Source organism: Heptranchias perlo, chromosome 10, assembly GCF_035084215.1.
Source record: "Heptranchias perlo isolate sHepPer1 chromosome 10, sHepPer1.hap1, whole genome shotgun sequence".
NCBI lineage: Eukaryota > Metazoa > Chordata > Chondrichthyes > Hexanchiformes > Hexanchidae > Heptranchias > Heptranchias perlo.
The window spans coordinates 37,074,977-37,100,246 of NC_090334.1; the positions used below are offsets into that span (position 1 = coordinate 37,074,977).

General features: G+C 39.6%; 1 protein-coding gene across 8 annotated transcripts in view; it reads left to right on the forward strand.

The window, feature by feature from the left end:
* ralgapa1 (Ral GTPase activating protein catalytic subunit alpha 1) overlaps positions 1-25,270 on the forward strand; it is a 227,405-nt gene that overhangs the window by 109,637 nt on the left and 92,498 nt on the right. For all 8 annotated transcript variants that reach the window (XM_067991491.1, XM_067991483.1, XM_067991488.1 and 5 more), the window contains 6 exons: positions 14,121-14,179; positions 16,431-16,539; positions 16,642-16,752; positions 22,389-22,457; positions 22,549-22,683; positions 23,877-24,060. In XM_067991491.1, coding sequence (XP_067847592.1) covers positions 14,121-14,179; positions 16,431-16,539; positions 16,642-16,752; positions 22,389-22,457; positions 22,549-22,683; positions 23,877-24,060 — 667 coding nt within the window. The remainder of the gene's footprint in view (positions 1-14,120; positions 14,180-16,430; positions 16,540-16,641; positions 16,753-22,388; positions 22,458-22,548; positions 22,684-23,876; positions 24,061-25,270) is intronic.

The window sequence follows — 25,270 nt, forward strand, 5'->3', positions numbered from 1 at the left end:
AATTGCCTTCAATTGGGTTGCGATCGCGGATTTTGACGCGCTCACTTCACTTCTGGGTTTCCCACGCGAAAATCTACTCACTGCTCTCAAGTCCAGGTAAAAAATCATGCCCATTGTATTTGTAGCTGTGCTTGTAACTTTAATGGAACAGTCTGTCCAACATCACTGTTTTGAAGCATGGGTTGTTCAGAGAAAGAAGTTTGTTAGTGATCCCGAAGACTCCTCAGATTCTTAACTCCAGCACGGTTAACAAAAAGTTAATTTCTCAGAATATTCTTGTAATGGAACTGACAGCCATGGTGCAGATTTATTTTTACAAGATTTTTTTTTTAAACTGCTTTCATTTTCCCTATTCATCATTCTCTACGTCAATTATTATTAGTCACGGGGAAAAATCACCTGGGGAGACTGCCTCTTTAAGAATTTTATCTTGGGTCATCTTCATTCACTGTATATGGTAGTTCCATTCTGGTACATTATCAGCTCTTTTTTTTCTGGTTGTCAGCAATGGGTTTATTTTTTGTGTGGCAAACATTTGTTTTCGCCCGTTTTTTTCTTTGCTGCTTATGGTAGTTTAGCAGCAATAACCTGTTATCATTGCTTGCCTAACGTCATGGACCCTTGCCAATGGCTGATACCCACAGCAACCATTTTTGCCGTTTTCTGATCTTATACAACATTTGGAGGTGTAAAGCCTCCAAACCCAGCATAAGAACTCAAAATGAGTAACCTTGTTGCTGGAAGGTTAGCAACACCAGATTTTCACCAGGCACTGCAAGCAAGTACTTTTCCATTCTAAGTTAGCCAGGAAATTGACGGATGGTAGAGATTACTCATGGGAGTAGTCAGCAAAAGATGTGCTAGCTGTGCAGGCTTCTGCGTTGACTGTGTAGTGAAGGAGAGCCATAGAAGGTTCAGCACAGAAGGTGGTCATTTGGTGCTTCGTATTTGTGCCAATGTGACAGCGGGAGTCTTTCGAGCCCAAAGTATCTTCAATATCAATTGCAAACATATTTGCCCTCCAGGTTTTGCAGTTGTGCCCAAATTAACTGCCACTAATAACAAATGTGACTGAATAGTATAGGTCTTCAACAAACAACGCTGTAGTGCTGTTGCCACCCCCATCAACAGTTTTGGCTTGGCATTATGTGGATCTGATCTTAGTCATAGCAAATAATATAAGCATCACTGAAAGCACCAGTTAATAAATCCTTGCATCGGTTGGTCTCTCACAAATGCAAGAGCAAATTCCTCTCCAGCAATTTCTGAAAAACTTCCTAGAGTACATAGTACCAACTGTCACTAGCTATTCCAAACAAATGGCTAATTTTGCTTAATTGCTCCATGTTGCAGTATCTTCCTCAACACTGGCCTATTCAGTCCTGGCACAAATGCTTATGTGAAGCCAGTAATTGCTTTCTTTTAAGAGGTATATCCCATCTTCTCTGAAAAAGAGAATGAGGAAAGGAGAGTGGACAACTGCACCCTCCAAGGTCTTAAACTGATAGACGAAGCTGGTTTCCAGAAAGAGAATATATGTCCTTGACTTTTGTGTTTCCTTTGAGGAATGCAGTGCTTGTGTCAACATCAAGGTGCCAGAGAATCTAGCTCACTGAAACAATTCCAATATTAATCTGTTAGGCCAGGAATGTATAAACTGCAGCCCACAAGCTGCTTCAGTTTTGTTGGCTTGGAGTTCGAGAAAGAGCTGTACTTCATGCTGTTGCACATTAGGTAGATAAATCCTATATCAGAATAACTAGGTCTATTAGTATCTGCGGCTTGAGATTTATGCAAATTAATAAGGACGCTGATTTTAGAACTCTGGGTCTCAAGCCTCCATGGAATGACAACAAAATGCTTGGATGCTCTTAGATATATCACAGAGCCAGGATTTTCTGACTATTCCCTTTTCATTTGTGGTTGGTCACAAGGTTTATCTGAGAAAATGTGACTCAGAAGAACCTATTACAGAGCCCACTGCAAACTCTCAAGTTGTTTCAAGGTGCATGTAAAATAGTGTTATCTGTACAGGGTAAAATAACTGCATGTTAGGAGAGAGATTCCTACTAAAATGGAACCCAAAGTTATAGCCCATGGTGTACGATGACTGGTTGCTACCTAGAAAGGCTGCCTATAGCAATGCTTGCATGCATGCTTTTATTGAACTAATTTAATATTCAGTGTCCCATCTCCAATTTCTACGCTATTTTAATGTACTGTTAATTGCGAAGATTCAAAAATGAAAGAGAATGTTAGATTACCTTTCATGGATAACGGCCTTCATTCGTCAGTTGCTTACTCTCCATTTTTTTAAAAAAATCTCTTCAGCCTACTCCTCAATTATCTTCTGATCTGGGGACATCCATACTGTTTAGACTTAAAACGTGCGTGTGTGCTGTTATTTGTGTTGGGCACTCATGGTGTTAAGTGGTCTCCTTTCAGTCAGGATCTGAAGTTGTGTTTTTTACACTATCCCTAAGGTTTTACATATAGTCAGATGACTTAGTCCATGCATACAACCAAATGAAGAAAATCTTGAGGCCAGGCAATCTTCACCCTGTGAAGATAACTAATATTTTACTTCCATGCCAAGATGGAACAAGAAGTAAAGAATGAATGAGACCATTACTGACATGGATAGACTAGTGAGATTCCAGGATGATTTATGTTGGGTACTAATTTGAGTGGTTTCCAGAAGCCTATGGGCATCTATTAGCACCTTTTTAAAATGGTCTTTTGCATAGTTGTTTGTCTATGTTTTGTTTTTCTTAGTGCAAGGGTGGTGAATATATATACTGAGAGAATGAATTCTTTACTAATGAATTTCACAGGTGCATGCTTCTGTTCTGCAGCAAACTAGCAAATAGCTTCAGGATAAATTTCAGGTTTTCAATACTTGCATAACACTGCATCTTAAAATTTCTCAAGTAAGTTTCCATGTTAGAAGTTTTTCACTTTCAAGCCATCATATTTAGTTGTCCCTAGTGGTATCATAGGGTACTATTTATGTATTGTATGTAGTTCTTGTTAAACTGATTGCATTGATCAGTGTTGCATGTGTTATATAGGTTTGTGACATCTGAGTCTCAAAACCACATACTGTCTAAATTCACTGCCTTCTTTTCCTCTCTTAACTTTTTTCCTTCCATATTCACGACCAACTCACCCTCGACCTTGTCTCAGGTGATCTCTCTACTCCCATGGTTCCAATCACTGATAAGGCCATCTCTGACGACTTCCTTGTATCCCTCATCACCCACATCCTCCTATCGCCTTCCAACCCCACCTCTTTCTGCATCCGCTCCTGGAAAATCACTCTTTTCCCCCAAGACACCTACAACTTCACTTTCAAACAGCCACCTGCTTGGCCTTTGACCCTCCATTTGCAGCAGTACTTCTGCAGCTGTTGATCTGCTCAACCACTCCCTCATCTCCACCTTTTTGATGCCCCTTTCCCAGTAAAACACTCTCCCATCCTGGTCACTCCCCCAGTATGGCCCCCATCTTCACTTCCTCAAGTCCAAGAGACACAGGCATGAGCATATTTGGTGCACAACTATTTTAGCCATCAACCATCAGATCTGGCTGGAGCACACCAAGTACTATTGGGCCTCGCTCCCCTCTGCAAAAACTGTTCACTACTCCAGGATCACCATGGTTGCAACTCCCATATTTGAAGTTCCAATCAGGCTTCTGCCCTGCAGCAGCACTGAAATGGCCCCAATCAAAGTCATAAAAGGCATTCTCCATGACTGTGTCCGTCATGCACTATCCATCCTCATCCTTCTCAATCTCTCTGCAGCCTTTGACATGGTTGACCACACCATCCTCCTCCAACATCTATCCTCCATTGTCCAGCTGAGTGGGATTTCCCTTACTTGGTTCCACTCTTAACTATCTGATCATACGCAGAGCATCTCCAGCAATCGCTTCTCTTCCCACCCCTCTAGACCCTCAAACATCTATCCTTGGGCCCCCTTCTTTTCCTCATCTACATGCTACCCCTTGGCAAAATCATCTGAAGACATGGGGTCAGCTTCCACATGTACGTTGACGACAACCAGTTCTATCTCTCCACCACCTGCCTCAACCCCTCCACTGCCTCTATATTGTCATGATGTGGAGATGCCGGTGATGGACTGGGGTTGACAATTGTAAACAATTTTACAACACCAAGTTATAGTCCAGCAATTTTATTTTAAATTCACAAGCTTTCGGAGGCTACCTCCTTCCTCAGGTGAACGATGTGGAAATGAAATCCTCGAAATGAAATCGCATTTATAATTCACAGAACAATGCTTGTTGATTACAGACAGTTTTTTCAACTGCCCGTTGCCAAGGCAATCAGTGTGCAGACAGACAGGTGTTACCTGCCAGGTCTCAGAATATACAGGTCTATATTGCCAGGTCTATATTGTCAGACATCTCCTCTTAGATGAGCTGCAATTTCTTCCTGTTAAACATTGGAATACTGAAGCGATCACATTCCCCCCCCCCCCCCCCCAAAAAAAAATTTGTACCCTCACCACCAGATCTGTCCCATTCCCTGGCTACTGTCTGTCTCGGGCTGAACCAGATTTTTCATAATCTTGGCCTTCCACATTTCTACACACAAAGGGTTGTAGAAGTTTGGAACTCGCAAACGGCAATTGATGCTAGCTCAATTGCTAAATTTAAATCTGAGATAGATAGCTTTTTGGCAACCAAAGGTATTAAGGGATATGGGCCAAAGGCAGGTATATAGAGTTAGATCACAGATCAGCCATGATCTTATCAAATGGTGGAGCAGGCACGAGGGGCTGAATGGCCTACTCCTGTTCCTATGTTCTACTTGTCCCCAAACAGAGCTTCTGATTCCATATACTCTCCATCCAACTCTGCAATATCACCCACTTGCGCCCCTATTTCAGCTCATCCGCTGATAAAGCCATCATCCATGCCTTTGTCACCTTCAGATCCGACTATGTTACAAGCTGGATAGCCCGGTGGTGAAGGATAGAATACTAGAGCCTGGTCTTCAGTTGTTTCCCAGGCTTTATTCACAGAGCTCCACATTACCCACACCACACCTAGATAAGTGCTCTCATATATGGATACAAAAGAGCCCCAATTGATACACACTGCCTGAATACAATTAACACTAATTGATATAAATTACATGGATACAATTAAAAGACTATTCCAATGCTCTCCTGGCTGACCTCCCATCCTCCACCCTCTAAACTTCAGCTCATCCAAAACTTTGCTTCCCATATCCTGTTCCACACCAAATCCCGTTTACCCCACCACTGTTGCCCTCGCTGACCTAGATTGCCTTCCAGTTCCCCAACACATCCAATTTAAAATTTACATTCTCGTGTTCAAATATCTTCCTGGCCTTGCCCCTCCCTATCTCTGTAAACCCCTGCAGCACTACGTCTCTGTCTCTTGTTCGTCCCTCTTCCCTTCCTCTCAGCAATGGCAACCATACCTTCAGCTGTCTAGTCTTAAGCTGTGGAATTCCCTCCCTCACCCTGTACATACGAACATACAAAAATGATGGGCAGGAAAGGACCATCTAGTCCATCAAGCCTGCACCCACACAGTTGTGATGGGTTAAGCATCATTATTAGACACCCCATACGCACCAGCAGCCATGTAATCTCCTGGGAGAGGCAAAAAACATAAAACCCCACGGTCAATTAGGGAAACAAATCTGGAAAATTACTCTCCGACTCCATTAGGCGATCAAAAACTAGTCTAGGAGAGCACATTGACCATGCTTATATTGCCCAGTATTTCACGTACCTTTTATAAGATGTGATTTCCGCCCCAGCTAGAGACCGGTCCAGCGCTCTCAGGTTTGCAGAGAGTCAGCACTCACCGCACAAACCAGCAACTTGTTCCTTCAGTGTTCCATCTAAGAACCGCCAACATCTAACCTAGCCCAACCCTTGTGTAACATACATTATATTGGTCTTCCCCAATCTATTAAATTAAAATAATCTAGTCCTTTAACTATTTTATATACCTCTTATTAAATCACCCTAAGTATATGCATCTCTAAAGTGAATAGACCCAGCTTTTTAAGCTTCTCTGAGTAACTACGGTTTTTTATGCAGGGAATCATTGTGTGGCCCTTCTCTGGACTTTTTTCATCGCCTCTATATTACCCAACATATGAGGGGGACCAAAACTAGATGCAGTATTATTAATGTGGTCTAACCAAGGTCTCATACAAGAATAAAATGGTGTGCTTCATTTTATATTGTATAGTCCTATTAATGCAATTTAGTACCCTATTTGCTTTGGCTACAACTTCTCAGCATTGATCATGAACTTTTAGCGAATGAGAATCATAGAATTTTACAGCACAGAAGGTGGCCATTCGGCCCGTCGTGCCTTTGCCGGCTCTTTGAAAGAGCCGTCCAATTTAGTCCCACACCCCAGCTTTTTCCCCATAACCCTGCAAATTAGTCCTCTTCAAGTACATGTCCAATTGCCTTTTGAAAGTTTCTGTGGAATCTGTTTCCACCACCCTTTCAGGTAGTGCATGCCAGATCTTAACAATCCTCTGTGGGAAAACATTTCTCCTCTAATTCTTTTGCCAATTATTTTAAATCTATGACCTCTGGTTACCAACCCACTTGCCAGAGGAAACAGTTTCTGCCTACTTGCTCTATCAAAACCCCTCATAATTTTGGATACCTCTATTAGGTCTCCCCTTAACCTCTGTTCTAAGGAAAACAATCCCAGCTTCTCCAATCTCTTCACGTAACTGAAGTTCCTCATCTCTGGTATCATCCTCTGTACCCTCTCCAATGCCTTGACTTCCTTCTTAAATTGTGGTGCCCAGAATTGTACACACTAATCCCAGTTGAGGCCTAACCAGTGCTTTGTAAAGGGTTAGCATGACTTCCTCGCTTCTTGGCTATTTACAAAGCCAAGTATCCCATGCACTTTGTTAATTGCCTTATCAACTTCCCCTGCCACCTTCAAAGATTTTTGAATATACATCCCCAGGTCCCTCTGCTCTTGCACCCCCCTCAAAATAGTACCATTTGGATTATACTGCCTCTCCATATTGTTCCTCCCAAAGTGCATCTCTTCACACTTATCCGCATTAAATTGCATCTGCCATGTGTCTGCCCATTTCACCAGTCTATGTCTTCCTGAAGTCTGCAACTAACCTGCTCACTATTTACTACTTTGCCAAGTTTTATATCATCTGCAAACTTCAAAATCATACTCCCTATACCCAAGTCCAGGCCATTTATATATAACAAGAAAAGCAACGGCCCTAATACCGATCCCTAGGGGACCCCACTGCATACTTCTCTCCACTCAGAAAAACATCTGTTCACCCCTACTCTCTGCCTCCTAACCCTTAGCCAATTAGGTACCCAAATTACCACCGTCTCTTTAATCCCATTTGCTTCTATTTTCCAAATAAGTCTGTTGTGGTACTTTATCAAATGCCTTTTGAAAGTCCATATATACAACATCTACTGCAATACCTTCATCAACCCTCTCTGATACTTCATCAAAGAACTCAATCAGGTTAGTCAGACATGATTTGCCTTTAACAAACAATGCTGGCTGTCTTTTATTAACCCATGCTTCTCTAAGTGAGAATTAATTTTGTCCTTGACAATGGTCTCAAGTAATTTTCCCACCACTGATGTTAGACTGACTGGCCTGTAGTTACTAGGTTTATCCCTCTCCCCTTTTTTGAACAGGGCTGGTAACATTTGCAATCTTCGAGTTCTCTGGCACCACTCCCATATCCAAGGAGAATTGAAGGATTGTGGTCAGAGCTTCTGCTATCTTCAGCAGCCTAGGATACATCCCATCTGGACTAGGTGACTTGTTAACTTTGAGTGATGCCAACTTCCTTTCTATCTCTCTTTATCCTATCCAATATCTCTATCCTCTCCTCCTGTACTGTGACATTAACTTCATCCTCTTCTTTTGTGAAAACAGATGCAAAGTACTCATTCAGTACCTCAGTCATGGCCTCTGCCTCCACAAGAAGATTTCCTTCTTCATCCCTAATCGACCCCACCATTCCTTTAACTATCCTTTTAATTTTTATATGTTTCTAAAAGATTTTTGGGTTCCCTTTTATTTTACCCGCTAACCTTTTCTCATTCTTTTTGCCCTTCTTATATCCTTTTTCAATTTCCCTCTGCATTCTGTGTTTTGCCTGGTTTTCTACTGTATTCTGTACCTAACATTTGTCATAAACCTTTTTTCTGTTTTGTTTTAATCTCTATTTCCTTTGTCATCCAGGGAGCTCTAGCTTTGGATGTCCTATTCCTCCTTATGGGAATATGCTTGGTTTGTACCTGAACTAACTCTGCCCTGAAGGCCTGCCATTGCTCATTTACAGTTTTCTTAGTCAATCTTTGTTTCCAGTCCACCTGTGCTAGATCCCTTCTCAAATCACTGAAATTGGCTCTCTTCCTGTTGGGTATTTTCAATGTTGATTTTTCTTTATCCCTTTCCGTAACTACTTTAAACCTAATTATATTATGATCACTATTACCAGATGTTCTCCCACTGAAACACACTCCATTTGCCCTACTTCATTCCCTAGAACTAGATCCAGCAGTGCTTCCTTCCTTGTTGGTCTAGAAAAATACCGATTAAGAAAGTTCTCCTGTATACATATTAGAAATTCTTCACCCTCCTTGCCCTTTACACTTTTTTTTCCCCCAGTCTATATTAGGGTAATTGAAGTCCCCTACTATTACTGCTCTATTATTTTTTCTTTTAAAATTTGCTGACAGATTTGCTCCTCTAATATGGGGGTCTATAGTAAACAACCAGCAATGTGACAGCTCCTTTACTGTTCCTTAACTCTAACCAAATAGATTCAGTCTTTGAACCCTCTAGTATATCATCCCTCTGTAGAGCTGTAATATTATCCTTGATCAATACTGCCACCCCCACTCCTTTCTTTTTTTCCTTCCCTATCCCTGCTGAATACATTATAGCCAGGAATGTTTAGTTCCCATTCCTACCCATGTTTAAGCCAGGTCTCCATTATAGCCACAATGTCATAACTCCATGTGACAACTTGTGCCTGCAGCTTATCAACCTTTTCTGTAACACTCCTCGCATTAACACGCATGCATTCCAACACCATGCTAGTCTGCTTTGCTTTTTTTTTCCTCCATCTAATTCCTGCTCTTTCTACACTTTATTCTGTTGCTGTTTATCCCTCCTAGTTTTCTATGCACCTTGTCTCTCCTCTCTGCTGCTACGTCCTGATTCCCTTCCCAAATCAGTTTAATCCCTCCCCCACAGCACTAATTAACCTCCTCGTGAGGACAGTGCTGTTCAGGTGCAACCCATCCGGCTTATGGACTATAACACCAAGATCCTTTTCTCTTTCAACAGATTTCAATTCTGTTCCATGTAAAGTGTGAGTGTACTTGGTGTTGCTCCTGCCCGAATGCATGACACTGCACTTATCTAGGTTAAATACCATTTGCCAGAGTTTGGCCCATTCCCCCAGCACATCTAAATCCGCTTCCAGTGTTTTGTTCTCCTCCAAAGTCATAACACTCGCACAAAATTTCGTACCTCCCTCTTTCATCAAATTTTTGGTCACCTGTCCTAATATCTCTTTGTGACTCGTTGTCAAATTTTGTCTAATAACACTCCTGTGAAGCACCTTGGGACGTTGTACTATGTTAAAGGTGCTATATAAATGCAAGTTGTGTCAACAGCAAAATGGACCATTTCCCCAACACTTATATCTAGGTCATTTATTAAAATAGTGAAAAGTAGTGGCCCTAACTAATCCCTGTGGGCCACCACTGGGAAACTGACTCGAAGATCCACAGCCATCAATAATACTTTGCGCCTATGGCAATATAGCCCATTCTTAATCCTTTGCAGCAACTTCCCACCGATTCCACAAGATTCCACCTCTCTGCTTTCCTTTAAGATCCTACTTAAAACCCACCTTCTTGACCCCATCTTAATATTTCCTTTGTACTGTGACCACTTTTGTCTGATTTATGCTTCTGGAAAGCACCGTGTTGCATTTTTCTATGTTAAAGATACTATAAATGCAAATTGTTGTAATAACCACCAACGTTATGAATTGTGAAGGATTATTGAAGCAACAACATAAATGAAAAGGTCTATTTACTTATAGAAGTTGTTTTCAGTATTATCCTCTTCACTAATTTTTATAAGCTGTCACTTTCCAGTTCATTATATTCGTTCTTTGTTTTTGAAGTAGGCTTGACTAATGCTCACTTGGGCAGCCTCCCATCCACCGCCCTCTGTAAACTTCAGCTCATCCAAAACTGCCTGTATCTTATCCACCAAGTCCTGCTCACCTCTGTCCTTGATGATCTACATTTGTTCCTGGTCCTCCATTGCCTTAAATTTAAGGTTGTCTATGTTTAAATCCCATTATGACATTGCGCCTTCCTATCACTAACTTCCTCCACCCTTTTGCCCCCTAACCCCCAAACTCTCTGTTCCTCTGACTCTGGCCTCTTGTGTATCCCCCTTCCCTTTCTTTGCTCCTCTAATGGTGGCTGAGCCTTCATTTGCAGAGGGCCCATGCCCTGGAGTTCTCTAACTAAAATCCTCCACTTAACACTCTTCCTTTTAAGACCCTCTGGCAAAAGGTCTTCGACCTGAAACGTTAACTTTTTTTTTCTCCACAGATGCTGCCTCACTTGCTGAGCTTTTCCAGCATTTTCTGTTTTTACCTCTTTGATCAAGGTTTTGGTCACCTTTCCTAATATCACCTCCTTCGGCGTGGCACCATTTTTTTTTTAAACTATGTCTCTCTGAAGTGTCTTGAGATGTTTTTCTGCATTAAAGGCACCATATAAATACAAGTTGTGTTGTTGTAATGCAGAACTGCCAGTGGGAAATTATAGGAGGTCTAGCGTTGTTATCATTTTGAATATAAATGAATTTTTCATATCTGGGGTATCATCCACCTAAAGTAGATGCACAAGGTTAGATTGTTGTAGTATCAATTACAAAGAATGTACAGCACAGAAACAGGCCATTCAGCCTAACAGGTTCATGCCGGTATTTATGCTCCACATAAGCCTCCTTCCACCCTTCTTTATCTAACCCTATCAGCATACCCTTCTATTCCCTTCTCCCTCATGTGTTTAGGGATGGGCAATAAATGCTGGCCTCGCCAGCGACGTCCACATCCCATGAACAAATAAAAAAAAATCTAGCTTCCCAATAATGCATCTATGCTAGTCGCCTCAACTGGTTCTTGTGGTAGCGAATTCCACATTCTTGCTACACTCTGGGTGAAGAAGTTTCTCCTGAATTCCCTGTTGGATTTGTTAGTAACTATCTTATATTTATGATCCCTATTTCCGGTCTCCCCTGCAAGTGGAAACATCTTCTCTACGTCAACCCTATCAAACCCTTTTACAATCTTGGAGCCCCAGCCTATTCGATCTTTCCTGATAGGTATAACCTCTTATTTCTGGTATCATCCTAGTAAACCTTTTTTGCACCTTCTCCAGTGCCTCTATATCCTTTTTATAGTGTGGAGATCAGAACTCCCAAGTATCCACTAGACTGGAAGACTGGGGCGCAACCAATTCTACATTACAAAATTGTAGCAATCTTTATCAATAATTTTGAGTCTAATAATGGAAATCCACTTTTGGCATTTTTAAAAACATTTCAGAGTATGTGAAATGTCTAAAATGTGAGCAAACAAACCAAAAATGTGACATTGTTGTTCAAAGGGCCATGCTACATTCAGCCCCACTGAAACCTTTTTAAAGTTCCTGAGGATTTGAATTTAGATCTTGCTTGCTGTTTCTGCAGGCCTGACCTGAACTATAAGAATATGAAGATTTAATGAACATTTGTGATTTTTAATTTTTAGGTCCTTGAGTGGTGTTTGCAAGTTCTTCCTTAACGTGCTTTAGAACTTGTTACGCAACATCTTTGGTATCAGCATAGCACAATATTTCATATTGCATTGGTGCTAGACATGTATCATCCTGCCAATTTCTGAGAAACTAGCAGGGCATCAGTAGTGAGGAAGTCTTGTACTGGTCCTGTTCCCCGCTGACTGCAGTTTAAAGTGTACACTGGTGACCTGTTAGGAAAGAAGTGATCATTTCACCAGCAGTTAGTGGCTTGGTACAATGTAATTGTGGCATTTTATACGATATCTATGGAAAACTGACTTTTTAAAAATTAGAAATCAGGTCCTCTGAAAAGCACATTTACCAGAAATTAACTGTTCTTTTACTGGTTTTAAAAAATGGTTTAAAAAAAAAAAATTTCTAGATCCAAGTTTATTTTAATTTGTACTTGTCCTATTTTGTTTTAAATACTTAGGCCTAGAGTTTCTGCTTTGGGTGTAATTGGCAATTGGCCACGAGTTACACCCAAAAACTGTTCAAGTTTCCCAAAGGTAGGGGAGTCTATAACGAGGGGGCATAGATTTAAGGTGAGAGGGGAGAGATACAAAAGGGTCCAGAGGGGCAATTTTTTCACTCCAAGGGTGGTGAGTGTCTGGAACGAGCTGCCAGAGGCAGTAGTAGAGGCGGGTACAATTTTGTCTTTCAAAAAGCATTTGGACAGTTACATGGGTAAGATGGGTATAGAGGGATGTGGGCCAAGTGCAGGCAATTGGGACTAGCTTAGTGGTATAAACTGGGTGACATGGACATGTTGGGCCGAAGAGCCTGTTTCCATGTTGTAAACTTCTATGATTCTATAAGTTTCTGCTAAAGTGCATTTGCATAATCTCCAATGTAAAATCTTCCATGAACCAGTGCAATTTGGCAGTTTAATAGAGCATAATTTTTTTTCTTAAAAAAAATTCATTGATGTATTTAAGAGTGGTAACCTGGTGCAGAATTATTAATACAGCTGAAAGCGGGTTGATCACAAAAAATAAGCATTTTTAATAAGTGTCTAGTCCTCCACCTGTGAGTAACCTGATTTAAAATCACTGAAAATGACTTTTTTAAAAAAACTATACTGAAACACTTACTAGTTTTATTGGTGTACACTAGTCAGTTTCTTAGTAAATAAAATATTTTAAATATATTAAAACATGCCTAATGGTGCCTTTTGCGCTTAAGGAAACTAGCTTAATTTGAAGACCCTCCTCGAACGACTGCAGGCGAGCACAACAGCGGAAACTCACCATCCTCGTTATTTCGATGGGGGGGCGTGGCCAGTTTTGTGGGCGGGGCCGGCTTCAGCAAAATGATTTTAGAACCAGTACAAAAGATCGAGGAAACTCGAATTACTCTGGATCAGCGCAATCGAGCGGAAACTCTACCCCTTTATTTTTCACCCCTTTTAGGTTCCCCATGCCACACATCATTCTTCAGCCAAGCAGAAGAAAGGGCCTATGCTAATGATGTGCTTCTGCTGGCCACTAGATCAGAGTGTGCGCAAGTGCTCACTATCCTTAATAGTTATTTTTGTTTGTTCCTTTCCTAACCTTCATTTGAAGACTCCCCTTGGCAATTCAGTAGAGACTGGGAACTCGACATGTAGGGAAAGGGCAAATGTGAAATTGCATCCTACTGCCCTTTGGCACATGTTATGAAGTGCCAGTGTTATCCATCCAAAGCTCAAATATAATCCAGTGAGAGGATTTTTTTAAATACCAGATTTAGTATTCCAAATAAAATCTCTGTTGCTCCTGCATGGAAGTAGAATTTTTTAGCATACTACAGATTATAAACCAACTAAATTGTATTTAGTATGCTATATTAGGAAAGCAGAGTACCATAACATTTTTCTTCAGACATGCTACATTTTTTAGCAAACTTCTGTAATCTTTTATGCAGTTGTTTGATAGTAACATTTCTAGTTTTTCCTTTAACATAAAAAATGAGATTATCTGCTTGTTTGAAATCTGAATATACTAAGTCTTGTGTTTTAAAAGACTTCAATACTTGGTTTTTATTTTTCTGAAAAGAATGCTATTAAAGCTCAAAGAGCTGTTTTACTGAGTGTTCCAATACAAAAATGTTCTACTGAATGTGTATTTTTAAAGATGTATATATTTTCCAAAAAGTACAATTTTGTTTTCAAATTTTACATGCTTACTGCACTTGATGTGGCCCTCTTATTATCTCCATTTGTTTTCATAGGAACTTGTAATTAAGAGCATTTTAAAGTCAGCAAGGGAAGAACCTTCAGGACCAGCTAGGTAATTATTTCCAAGTAGTAATGATAACTGGTAACGTAAATCTTGCTATCAATATGATGCCCATTGTTCTGATATAGGTAAGGGATGAGGAATGGAACACGTTCTTGTTTCAGACACTCGGGGTTAGCATCCAGCATTCCCTGGTAAAACACAGCTAGCTCCAGAATAAAGTTCCTTCCACTCAGCCCAACCATAGAAGAGTACCCAATGCACCAGTGTGACATGTCTGTTTCCAAGTAATCCTGTGGCCTCTTAGTCCATTTGCCATATTCGTTTTGAGCCTGTGCATAAGAACTGGGTTAAGTTTGGCCTATCTTTTTTTAATGTAGGAATTTCTAGGCTGGAGTCAAACCAAAATCCCAGAAAGAGAAGGCCCAACCAATATGTCATCCACTTCTGCACCTCTCCCATAATATCTTTAGCTTTAATATTAGTGCAGTAATAATATCTCATTCTCTGGTTACTGATTTTAATATATGTCATAATATTTAGTGTATATTGATTCTGGCATATATAGCAGGATGGTTAGTTTTCTTAGTTTTTGATTTGAAATGGTCTGAACATGAGATAAAGATTAAAGTAACTATTTTCTGAAAGGTTTATTACTTGCTTTTGAATATTTTCATAACATTATTTATATAACTGAGTACAACATGTCTAGAAATCTAATATTAGGCAGAGTCAACATGTTTTATGAAAGGGAAATCATGTTTGACAAATTTATTAGTGTTTTTTGAGGCTGTAACTAGCAGGGTAGATAAAGGGGAACCAGTGGATGTAGTATAATGGGATTTTCAAAAGGCATTTGACAACGTGCCACATAAAAGGTTGTTATGCAAGATAAGGACTCATGGGGTTGGGGGTAATATATTAGCATGGATAGAGGATTGGCTAGTGGACAGAAAACAGAGAAGGGATAAACGGGTCATTTTCAGGTTGGCAGGCTTTAACTAGTGGAGTGATGCAAGGATCAGTGCTTGGGCCTCAGCTATTTACAATCTATATTAATGACTTAGATAAAGGGACCGAGTGTAATGTATCCAAGTTTGCTGACGATACAAAGTTAGGTGGGAAAGTAAACAGTGAGGATGACAGAATCTGCAAGGGATATAGACAGGTTAAGTGAGTGGGCAAGAAGGTGGCAGATGGAGTAAAATGTGGGGAAATGTGAGGTTATTCACTTTGGTAGGAAGAATAGAAAAACAGAATATTTTTTAAATGGTGAGAAACTATTAAATGTTGGTGTTGAGAGAGATTTGGGTGTCCTTGTACAAGAAACACAAAACGTTAGCATGCAGGTACAGCAAGCAATTAGGAAGGCAAACGGCATGTTGGCCTTTATTGCAAAGGGGTTGGAGTACAAGAGTAAGGAAGTCTTGCTACAATTGTTACAGGGCTTTGGTGAGACCACATCTGGAGTACTGTGTACACTTTGTCTCCTTATCTAAAAAGCCATATAACAGCCTTAGAGGCGGTGCAACAAAGGTTCACTACATTGATTCCTGGGATGAGAGGGTTGTCTTTTTGAGGAGAGATTGAGTAGAATGGACCTATAGGGGGTGATTTTTAACTTCCAAGAACGGGTGGGCTGGGGGCGGGTGGGAGTTGAAAATAATTGTTTTTTTGGGTCGCAACTGCAAAATTTTCAGGACTTTGCATCCCCAGCTGGAAGCCTGTACTTTTACGCGCCCAAGTTAAACCTGGAAATAAAGCTGGGTTGCGGTTACGAAACAAAAAACAACTACTTTCAACTCCCACCCCACCCCCCCCCCCCCCCACCCCAACCCACCTGTTCTTGGGGGTTAAAATCACCCCCATACTCTCTGAAGTTTAGTCAAACAAGAGCTGACCTCATTGAAGCATACAAGATTCTGAGGGGGCTTGACAGGGTAGATGCTGTGAGGTTGTTTCCCCTGGCTGGAGAGTCTAGAACTAGGGGCCATAGTCTCAGGATAAAGGGTCGGCCATTTAAGACGGAGTTGAGGAGAAATTTCTTCACTCAGAGGGTTGTGAATCTTTGGAATTCTCTACCCCAGACCGCTGTGGACACTGAGTCATTGAATACGTTCGCGGCTGAGATTGATAGATTTTTGGACTCTAGGGGGATCAAGGACTTGGGCGAGAAAGTGGAGTTGAGGTCGAAGATCAGCTATGATATTATTGAATGGCAGAGCAGGCTCGAGGGGCCGTATGGCCTACACGTGCTCCTATTTCTTATGTTCTTGTGCGCATTACTATCTCTCTCTTTCAGATGTGTTGCACTTTGCAGCCTTGGCATTTGGCTTTGTGAAGAATTGGTACATGGTACTCACCATCCTCAAATCAAAGATGCTCTAAATGTAATCTGTGTTACTTTAAAGGTAAGACATTTTTCCATAGTGATTTATATTATACTCCAGCTTTTGAAAAAGCCATGTAACAGTTTTAAAGAATAAAAAAAACTTGTTACTATGTATTTGCAGTTCCCAAACAAAGCAGTTGCACAAGTGGCTTGTGATATTTTGCATTTATTGATCAATTATGTGGACAAGCTTCAGAATTATCCACCAGATTCTCCAAAAAAAATTCTTGAGGTAAGATGCATTTATTTATTCTATTGATTGGAGAAGTGTCTTCCTGTAAAGAAAAATATTCTGAGCTCAAGGCCACAGCCAGTTCGATTTATTGGAGCAACCAGCTAAGTTTGTTTGCTACTGGCTATGTTTGCTTGCATTGAGTAATGTGGATGCTGGTTAGGTCACCAGGGATAATTATAACTTGCACTTATGTAGCACCTTTAACATAGCAAAACATCCCAAGGTGCTTCACAGGAGAGTAAACAGACAACAGTTGACACTGAGCCAAAGGAGGAGATATTAGGAAGGGTAACTAAAAGCTTGGTTAAAGAGTTAGGTTTTAAGGAGGGTTTTAAGGGAGGAGAGAGGCGGAGAGGTTTAGGGAAGGCATTCCAGAGCCTAGGGCCTAGAAGCCTGAAGGCACGGCTGCCAATGGTGGGGCAAAGGGAGTGTGGGATGCGTAAGAGGCCAGAGTTGGAAGAATGCAGAGTTCTTGGATGTTGCTAAGAGAGCTGTTTGAACTATAAAGTTTACTTTTCCAACAGCTGGCCGTTTACCATATTAATGTTAAAATATATCTATTGACAATGTGTTAAATAAGCAATACTTTAATGAGATGGTGTGTTTTTACAGAACTTAAGGCAAACAATTATGGAGTAGGTTGACCTATTGTTCTATTGATCCTATTGTCAGCCAGAATAAGAAGGTAGCAATAACTGGTTTAATGGCCTAAGTTGACTCTACATGTTTTATTTTGAGACCTCAGAAGTTGAAATTAGAAGGATAGGTTGGGAAATATCAGGGAGGAATGCCAAGAATAATTGTAAATCAAATATGTACTGTAAAGACTTGGCAAAATGTAAAGTATAAAATAGTTGGTTACAAGAAAAATAAGATTGTTTCAAAAGATTTAAATAATTTTGGTTTTCTTGTAACAAATACAAAGAAACAAATACAGTAAAAGTTGCTAAAAATGATGGAAAAGGCAAATTTAATGGACATTAGGATTTAAGATTATTTTAAATGCACTGGGACACATAGACACATATAAAGAATAAGTTAAGCTCCTTAAGCATGACATCATAAGTGAGAAAAGGATATGATGGAGTTTGTATTTTTCACCCCTGCAGTTATCACTATAGAAAATGTTTGTATTCTATTTCTGTTGCTTGGAGAGATGAGACACATTTATGGAAAAAGTGGGTTAGTATTGAAATGATCACAAAAAATTAAGAACTGTATGCCAGCAAGAAACCATGAAGTTGGAGTTGCCACGTATATGTTTCATGCCTCCTAGGGTAGTATCGTAAAATAGAAGACACATATTCCAGTTTTTAACAAAGGGCAAATCTGAGGGAATGGATGGCAGAGTGGGTTAGTACACTGCCCTTTCATCACCAGGATATGGATTTGATCCTGGCCTACACAGATTGGATGAAAGTGTCCTCCCTAGCAGTTGTAAGCACCCTAGATGAAATATTTTTGCATAAACTTATCCCAATTCCTTGTGGCTAAGAACTCACAAAAGAGAATAACTGGCACTAAATTGTAAACTTTGCTTCGGAGAAGCCACAAAGGTGCTGTGTTGTGAGAAATGGAGCAAAATCACATTGCAAAGTAATGCATATTTCTGAGGTTAGAGTTTTGTGCCTATTGTTGGGACATTGTAGAGAGGGGATCCTTCTCCACCTTCACCTTGTACCTTTCTTGACCTAAGAATCTTGGTATTGATGCTAGGTCCCAAGTATAATTCTGTTTCCATTTGCTGAGATCATTCATCTTGATGAGCATAAAGATAAGTTGCCAACAACAATGAGATGCCTGTTTCTTGACATTCTAGCCTACCATTTACGCTGGGAGATTTAATGTAACGCGTCTATAAAGGAATTAGTTTAACAAGTGAATGGCAATCACTGGGTTCATGAAATGTAGGTTGTACTAAACAAATCTTAGATCTTTGATACAAGCAAATTGATCAATTTTGGCAGAGTTTTTTTTTGTGATATGACTTTCAGGAGGCATTTGATAAGATTTTTCACAAGACTTCTATAGTGCTTTGAAAGAGATGATAAATTGGATGCCAACTTGGCAACAAGCATCAGTGGTATAAATTTGCCCTCCAGCTTCCTACTTTTCATAATATTTAATCAAAAGTCTTGCATCTACTATGTGTGTGTCACACATTCAAAGGACATTAGTATTAAATGTTAATATAATAGATCAACAAATCACTAAATTTACCCACATAATTACTCATGCCATCTTAAAAATACCTTCCATAATTTTCACTGGGAAGGCCTCCTCTTTTAAGGTGTCTTAGATTTACTTTTTCTCTGTTCCTGACGCTTGGATATTTTATATGGGACTTCCCTGACCAGCTCAGGATGTTCTTTAATCATTGCTTTCATGTTCCATGAATCTGTAAGTTCTCTGTTTTCTTATTTCCACTCATGGGTGCAACATCATGCCCTTCGATCATTTCTATGGTATTTATACAAGCACGTGACTTCCGGCATGCTTTTTTCATTTTTCATGTCGAACTTAAGTGATGGCTGCCACTTGCCCCCTACCCACCAAGTGCAAATGTTGCCTAGCACCTTTCTACTGTAGGGCCTGATAGTGTTTTCATCACCTGCACCATTGACTCCTTGTGAGACCTGCTGTTTACAAATAAACCTTTTTGTTTGACAAGTACGATTACATGTAGAAGACAATTTCTGCAGTTTTCTGCCTTTTTATTACAACTTGCTTTTCCTGTTTCTCTTATTTTCATTTTGCTGTTTATATGTCCTTCCATTGTTTTTGTTTGCTCTTTGCCTTTCTTCTATAGTCCTCTGATCTTTAATAGATTATTCAATGTTAGTGTGTCACTCATTTCCCTCAATTTACAAAACTGACCATGTTACTTGTTAGAAAATGTTGAGGACCTTTCAACACCCTTCAAACAGAATAGTTAAAGGGGAGTAGGGTGATTTCTTTCTCCCTCTCCTGCCAAGAGAGACTCTGGTTTCCACTAGAGGCTAGTTGCAGTTTCTTTGTGATTGCAGAAACTATTTTTATTCCCTGGGAGCTTCTCTGTCCATCAGCCCAGATCCCACCTGCTGCTGAGAAACTACATCATTGAGGCTGAGGCAGGTGTTCAGATCACATTAAGAAAACATTACTTTCCTTTTGGACAGCCTGAGATTTAACAAGGCGACCCACCAGCCATTTAAGGCTCACACACGAGTGGAGATTAGAAATATCCCCAGCTACCCTGCTGTTAACAATTCACACATTATGTAGTTGTAATTTAACTTTTCAGTTTATTTTTTTTAGTGACAAAAAATACAATAAATAAAAATAGACAGTCTTATTATAGGGATTGTCACTGATTGCACATCAGCTTCATCTTTTGTCTTAGTTTATATCTGTTGAAATTGTAATAAAATGATTTAGATTTTCTCCCCATCTGTTTTGGATAAATTACGGTCTAATTGCTAATGGAATGGAGAAACCTGGAATTGAAGATATCAGTAAACATTTTTAAAAATGTCTGGCAACAGGAAAATATAATCCTTTTATTCGTAACCAACCTTTAAAAGACAGAAATGTAGTTTGATCTATTTTGTGAAGAAGAATGAAGCAAATAACATGCATTTTTAAATAGCAATTATTAGTATGCCTTCTCGGGTTACATCCTTCTACCTACAACTTGACTGTCCAGGTAAAATCTTTTCTCTGCTAACTGCCTGTGCGTGTAATATATTAATTAAATGTAGGTGCTTGGAAGGCAAGCATATCAAAATACCTTTGATTATATAAATGTAATTTAAAAGTATTGTGTTTTTTTATTCGTTCATGGGATGTGGGCATCGCTGGCGAGGCCAGCATTTGTTGCCCATCCCTAATTGCCCTAGAGAAGGTGGTGGTGAGTCGTCGTCTTGAACCGCTGCAGTCCGTGTGGTGAAGGTTCTCCCACAGTGCTGTTAGGTAGGGAGTTCCAGGATTCTGACCCAGCGACAATGAAGGAACGGCGATATATTTGCAAGTCGGGATGGTGTATGACTTGGAGGGGAACGTGCAGGTGGTGTTCCCGTGTGCCTGATGCCCTTGTCCTTCTAGGTGGTAGAGGTTGCAGGTTTGGGAGGTGCTGTCAAAGAAGCCTTGGCGAGTTGCCGTATGGTGTATATCACACTAAATTTGAATATTGCTCTTTCAATGATTTGGCTGAATGTTGCTCTATCTATTCCGAATTAAAAAGCGTGGGGGTGAATTTCGTCTTGGGCAGGAGAGCAAAATGGCCGTCCGTTTTGCACTCTGCCTGATGTCGAGCAACGCCTAAGACTAACTTCACTCCCGGTGAGTGGTCTCAACATTCCAAAAATATTGCACTCTGTAGGTGGCGTTGTGAGCATAATGTTATGTGACCTAACATAATGTAACTGGGCCAGTTACAAGACAAATTAGAAGCTCATTTTTTCAACAATGCAGGAAAAGAATAAAAGTCCTGTTTTTAAAAAAATTAAATTGAGGAACATATTAAAAAAGAACATTAGAACATAAGGAGTAGGCCATACAGCCCCTCGAGCCTGCTCCGCCATTCAGTAAGATCATGGCTGATCTACCTCAACTCCAGCTCTATGCAGGAGCAATCCAGTTAGTCCCATTCCCCTGCCCTATCCCCGTAGCCCTGCACATTTTTTCCTTTCAAATACTTATCCAGTTCCCTTTTGAAAGCCACGATTGAATCTGCCTCCACCACTCCCTTAGTTTACCCTTACACCCTTTTTTGAACAATGGTGTAACGTTTGCAATTCTCCGGTCCTTTGACACCACCCCTATATCTAAGGATGTTTGGAAGATTATGGCCAGTACTTCTGCAATTTCCACCCGTACTTCCCTCAGCCACCTAGGATGCATCCTATCCGGGCTGGGTGACTTACCTACTTTAAGTATAGTTAGCCTTTCCAGTACCTCCTCTTTATCAATTTTTAGCCCATCCAGTATCTTAACTACATCTTCCTTTACCGAGACTCTGGCAGCATCTTCCTTGGTAAAGAAGCTTTAAAAACTGCTTTTGGTGGACCAAACATTTCCCCTTTTCCACAGAAATAGATTGCCAAAACCACCCCCATTTTTCCCTCCCCTCCCCAGAGAGGCCCAAGTCGGTGGTGCCACCCCCTTGCCCCTTGCTTCTACTCTTTTTTTTTTTTTCCCCCCCCACTCAGTAACCTGAGAGATTTTGAGATTTTCTGTAAACATGATTTAGGATTCAAAATCAGTCTCTTAATTCGTTTAGTGTTACGGCATTGGTACTATGTATTCGTAAATGACTTGTGACCTCTAGAAGTTAGGCATTGGATTTTATCCAAACCTATATATTTCCTCTCCAACGCTGAATTAGTTTTGCAAATTTATGTAGTGCATGCATGATTATAAACTCAATTCTCCAAGCAATGCACCAAATCTATACTATGCCATGCATAAAATAGTGCAAACTTACTCTTTCTTTTCCCCTTTCCAAAAGAAAACTTGTTTTAAAGTCTTTTGAAACATAGTTATGTTCCTATGACTGTATTTTCTTGGTTTCTGCAAATTTTGTCACCTTTTGGATAGTCAGGAGAAATTTAAAAAAAAACTATGAACTTTATTTGTGTTTTTCTTTCATCTAGATATTGATGGCAACAATTACTTATCTGCTGCCTGGTACAGAAGTGTCCCCACATGAGCAAGATAAAAGGGTAAGAACAGGACCAATTCTACATGGGCAACGGGGATGTGTTTGCAAGTTTTAGCTTTTGTTAACTTTGTTTTGTGACTTACACTTCACAGCTAGTAGTGTCCCTATTGCTGTGCCTTTTGGACTGGTGCATGGTGCTACCTTTAAAAACACTGCTACAGGTTGTACAAGCTGCAGGACAAGATAAGGACAACGCTGAAAAATCTATTCTCAGTTGTATTTACAAGGTATACTTTACCAAAGTTTGCATTTAAAAATGCATAGATTTATTTTTTAAAATTTGTGCTGATTTCTTGAGATTTTTCACATTGCATGGTGATACTATTTACTCCTGAGACGATGCATAGGTAAATTTCTGATAGATTGAGAAGTCTATTGCTTCAGACTCACGTCCGTTTCCCAACATTCTATCTTATTTGAAGAAATTGTTCTTAAGTCGGTTTTAAACAGGTTCTATGTTGCTTCTCCATTCACTGTGTGCTTGGACAGTGATACATAAGTTCTGTTTGAAGGATTTGACTCATTGTTATCTTATCAACCTGGTCATCACTTCGGATCTGAATTTCTTTTTATGAAAGAGGAGATTCATTAAGTTTTAAAATAGATTTGAGAAACATAATGGGCATTTTTGACCTTATGCACAGTAGTTCATTTTTCAGACTCTTGACACAGTTACTGATGACGTGTGTGAGAACACAATGAAAATTATCCTGTTTAATGAATTCCCTTTCTAAACTCATATCTCTGTTTGAATCAACTAATTTTTTTTTGTTCTCTAAAATTAGTTTTTGGGAAAACTGTTAGTGCAATCAACCTCTATTCACAAAGTAAGCAATAGTATTTTATTGAGTATCCCTTTATTGGCAAGTTCTGTTTGATTTATTTGTGCACTTTAAACAAAATAATTCTTATTTTTTTCCTAAAGTGGGTTTCAGATTTCATGTAAAATCAATTATTTTGCTAACCTTTGCCCTCCCGCCAGTTGCCTTAACTAGGTTGCAAGCACAGTATTGTAATTTTCATCTTCAAAAATAATCCTCCTTACCTCCAAAAATGGCATTTGCCATTCTTGAGAATCAGTTGATTTCTACTGAGGCAGACAAACTGTGTACGAGAGATTACCTTCTGCTTTGTGTTTTTAATTGCTCTAGTAATTCATATGTGTGTGTGTTATCTAAACTATCAATTAAGGTTTTTTTTTTATATATACCTGTATTTATATATTAGTAATCCGAGTCCTATTAGTTTTTCTGTCCAAATAGACATCTCTTCGCTCTTTTCTCTTGGAAAAAATCAGGTTACTGTCATTTCAAAAATTAACCCACAGTCGTTTGTGGTGAGAGTTCACTGTTTTGCAGCAATCTCAGTGGTGAATGTTGATCTTTAATTGTAAAGTATCATTGTTGTCTTTTGTCAACAGGTGCTGCATGGCTGTGTGTATGGAGCTCAATACTTAAGTAATCCTAGATACTTTCCTCTGAACTTATCAGATCTAGCCTCTATTGAATATGACCCATTCTTACATTTGGAAAGCTTGAAAGAACCAGAACCTTTGCACTCCCCTGACTCTGAGCGCTCATCGAAACTCCAAACTGTCACAGAGGGTACGTATCAAGATAAGCCAAAAAAAAATTTTTAAACTTGCATTAGGATCCTTCAGAATAACGAAGGAACACCTTGTGACATGGTAGAGTGCGGCAGCCTAGTGGTTATAGTATTCAGCTACCAACCCAGAGGTCTTAAGTTCAAATCCCACCATGGCAATTTGTGAAATTGAATTCATAAATCTCATCTATGGGCTAAAAGATTACAATTATATTTTCTTTAAAACAACTGGTTCCACACCCTATGCAGTCTGGCCTACACATAACTCTAATTCCACACTATATAATTGACGCTTGATGCCTCAGAGCAACTAGGGATGGACAATAAATGCTGCCTTATCCGTGTTGTCCACAACTCGAGAACAAATGTTTAAACCTACTGTTGGCAAATTTTTTTAATGTGTTGGCTGTGTACATTTAGTTTTTTTTGAAGAAAAGCTTCATCATACTTTCATGTTTATAACACCGCTGTGCTGTTACCGAAGCATCTTTATAAATGGTATGAAACTTTATTTTGAAAAGATAAAGTATCCCAATCTGGATACTACAGAGTATTTTAGTGACTTTTTTTTCTCTGAGAAGACCTAGAAAAGTCTCAATAAATACTCACTCTTAGCAACTTCCTCCAATTCATGTCTTAATCCTACCTCTTTTTCTCTTGAGACTGAGGCACAGAAATTTTCTTAAAGGTGCAGATGTTTTTACGTGGATCACCTTAACCCATAGACTACCAACAAGTCCAAGAAAGTGGCTTGTTTTTGTGAACTAACAGCATTTGAAATGCTGATATTAAAATGATAGTTACTTTGATGTCAGAAGTAGCTTTGTTTGTACCGTTAATCAGTGGTGCTGCACAGGCATTTGTTCTAAGACTCTTGATGTTCACTATTTATAAATGAGATTGAACAGTGTGTCAAGGCATATTAAATTTGTTGATGCAAAGCTATATGGGTAATTTCACCTCGAAAGAAGGTTGATTTGTTTTCAGAGATTCAAACCAATTATGTAAATAGTTGAGAATTGGCAAATGGATTTTAATAATACAGGCTAATGCATATAGGAACTGGTAACACTAAACATGTATAACATGAAAGTGTCCTATTTTGAAATAGGCAAAGCTGAACTCTATGGGGCTACATCAATTGCCTCCTCTTGGCATCCAAACTGATTTTTTTTTTCCAACTTGAAAATAACAAAATTAAATTGAAAT